We start from the raw sequence: 3157 nt of genomic DNA, 5'->3' as shown, positions 1-3157 counted from the left end.
TGCAGCTATACATACTTGCATATTTTACAGGACGGGCGGCAACCCTACCTGGAGGTTTAATACATTCTCATAAGCAAAGTGTGGATGCAAAAAATCCTGAGTTTATTGGGAGAAATTGTGAATCGGAAGTACAGTGGGAGGAGGGGTGGAAAAACGTGAGAAACCCGGTAAATTCGAGAGTGTTGGCAGGTATGCTTGTGTGGTTAGGACATCTACCAGCAGGGGATAGCTACCAAAACTAACCAGATAAACTGTGACCCTCTTTACATTCAAACAATCTCAGCAGATCACCAGTGTGACCTCATAAGATCTGCTTCAGTTTCTAAACTCTAAATAGAATTAACAAAATTCTTTAAACATTCTGTTATATGTATTACAGCATTCTGAAGTCTTTGACTTCAAGAGCAGAAGAGTTATCGGGTGAGAGAACCAGGTGTAAAAGTTTCCAAGTCTAGATATTTAAAAGACTCTGGATCTCCTGAGTACATTTCTTGCCATAAAATAAAGCCAAACCTCTGAGCAGCAGTTCATTTGTTACAGATGATTTATAGAACAGTCAATTACATAACTGTTATAAGTCATCACTCCAGTGTGACAGATGATTAATGGAAATCCACTGCCAAACACTGACACATGTTTGTTTCCAGGTGTTCATCGTCCCATATGTTGCTATTCAAAACATCCCTGCAACTCACATTTCTGTCAGTTTATTCTTATTTTATAAGAACAAGTACACATAAAAAAGGTCTATATAAAAATACATATACATAATGAAAACCAAAATAGAGTCTCTCCATCCCAAACAACATGAAATAATGACAGAATTAAGATGTTCATAGATTTTTTCCAATGTGCAGCATGCGTGTCATGCATGTTTAAGCGTGTGCTGAGAGTAAAAACATACAAACCATCTCACTAACATGTTGTGCTCAATAAGCCAAAGTGCAGCATGCAAATACCCCATCAGTTTATTATTGAAAGGTTTGAGAGGAATGACCGGCATTTCACAAATTTCCTGTGGAAATGTTTTTCCCTTGCTGGTGGAATGCCTAAATACACACAAGGTTTGGTGGATTACTTTTAAAATGTTTTCAACAGATTACAGAATACATGCTGTAAAATGTAATTTGTAATGTATTCTGTTAGATTACTCAAGGTCAGTAATGTAATCTAAATACTTTGGATTACTTCTTCAGCACTGGTACATTTTTTTCACTTGTTTTGACTATAAAAACTCTGCCAGTACAGTAAGACAAAATACACATGTTAAAAATACATTCTCTGAAAAACCCAAATATCTTATGCAGTGTTGTTTCTAAACCAAGTTCAATCTAATGTATCTTGTTTTGATGATTTTTAGATATTATTACAGGAAAACAAAACAAAAATTATCAAGAATACGATTTTTGCCCTATTATCAAATATCAACATATTCGAATAGAACCTTATAGTGAAGTGTTACCAACATGTCTTTAGTTAAATATTAGGGACGATCGTTGTGAGCTTGTAGCATTGAATGAAACTGTTTGTTTCTCAGTTTTCGTCTTCTAGAAGTTGCAGTCGGTCTTCTGTGTATCGAGGACTGCTGTTTCCTGTTTCCAGAGCGACACATTCATCTGTGAAATACACCAAATCCTACACACACACACACAACCAGACACACACAGATACACACACACACACACACACACACAGATACACACACACACACACACACACACACACACAGATACACACACAAACACACACAGATACACACAAACACAAACACACACAAACTTACAACCAGACACACACAGGTACACACACACACACACACACACACACACACATACACACACACAAACACACACAGATACACACAAACACATACACACACACACAAACACACACAAACATACAACCAGACACACACACACACATACAAACACACGCACAACCAGACACACACACACACACAACCAGACACACACACACACACACACACACACACCAGACACACACACACACAAAATCACACACACAGACACACACACAGACACACACACACAGTCACACACAGACACACACACATAAACACACCCAGAAACACACAAACACACACACACACACACACACACAAACAGAGACACACACAACCAGACACACACACACACACACACACACACACACACACAGTCACACACAGACACACACACATAAACACACCCAGAAACACACAAACACACACACACACACACAAACAGAGACACACACAACCAGACACACACACACACACACACACACACACACATCTCAGTCAGTAACAACATGTCAAAAGAGACCTGTCTGCATATGTAGAGGTTCAGATGACGTCACATACCCGATAGCACACGCGGTTAATGATGGTGTACAGCACCTGGACTCGCCGCTTCAGGTATCGAATGCGCGGTTTCTCTCTACAGTCTTCTATGGGCAGATTTTCAAGCACATACAGGAAGTCTCGCAACTTTGTTGTGATGCAAGAGTTCTGGAACAAATCAGAGGATGTTCTCAAATCACAGCTCATCCATCCATCATCCAAAACCCCTAAAGAAACACTGACTCAGCACTTTAATTTCAGTGTCCTTTAGTTTAAACCTTTTTTATTGTTGTTTAAATCCACTTTTATGTAAATAAACAACCATCGCATTTAGAAAGAACGTCATACAAAACACATTAAATCAATGCACATTATTCATTTTCATTTTTCACAGAAAAGGACACTCACGTGCACATCGAGAAACATCTTTGGCAAAATCTCAGCGCATGTTTTCTGTAAGAATTAAAACTTAAAGTTTATACATGACCATAACACAAACAAAACACACAGAACTGTATATTGACTTATTAAACTGTATACTGACATTCACTTACCGTGCGACTGGATTTATGAATTTTGTCCAAAATCTCCATGATTTCTTTACTGAGTACCAGCACGCGCGAATAACATGTTGGCGGCGCGCAGCGCGTGAACCAAATCAAACTGACAATAAAGATGAAAGAAACGAGTCTCATGTGAGCTCTCATGTCTGTATTTCTCAAATAAGTCTCAGTGATAAGCACAATCTTTTGATGTCAACAGGAGAGAGAGCGCGATGCAACTGAAACCACTTGTCGTGAACGCGCAGATGCTCGT

The 3157-nt window shown here is 38.9% G+C and overlaps 1 protein-coding gene across 1 annotated transcript; it reads right to left on the bottom strand.

Moving 5' to 3' along the window:
• Window positions 1-1072: 1072 nt before the first annotated feature.
• On the bottom strand, window positions 1073-3157 carry LOC127412778 (cytokine-like protein 1). The gene is made up of 4 exons (XM_051649417.1): window positions 2896-3157; window positions 2750-2794; window positions 2363-2509; window positions 1073-1635 (listed from the first exon to the last, which is right to left on the bottom strand). The coding sequence occupies exons 1-4, from the start codon at window positions 3046-3048 to the stop codon at window positions 1534-1536; spliced, it is 447 nt and encodes a 148-aa protein (XP_051505377.1). The 5' UTR covers window positions 3049-3157; the 3' UTR covers window positions 1073-1533.

Source organism: Myxocyprinus asiaticus, chromosome 22 (genome assembly GCF_019703515.2).
Source record: "Myxocyprinus asiaticus isolate MX2 ecotype Aquarium Trade chromosome 22, UBuf_Myxa_2, whole genome shotgun sequence".
Classification (NCBI taxonomy): Eukaryota; Metazoa; Chordata; class Actinopteri; order Cypriniformes; family Catostomidae; genus Myxocyprinus; species Myxocyprinus asiaticus.
The sequence above is the reverse complement of the archived record's forward strand: the minus strand, read 5'-3'. Positions and strand labels throughout refer to the sequence as shown.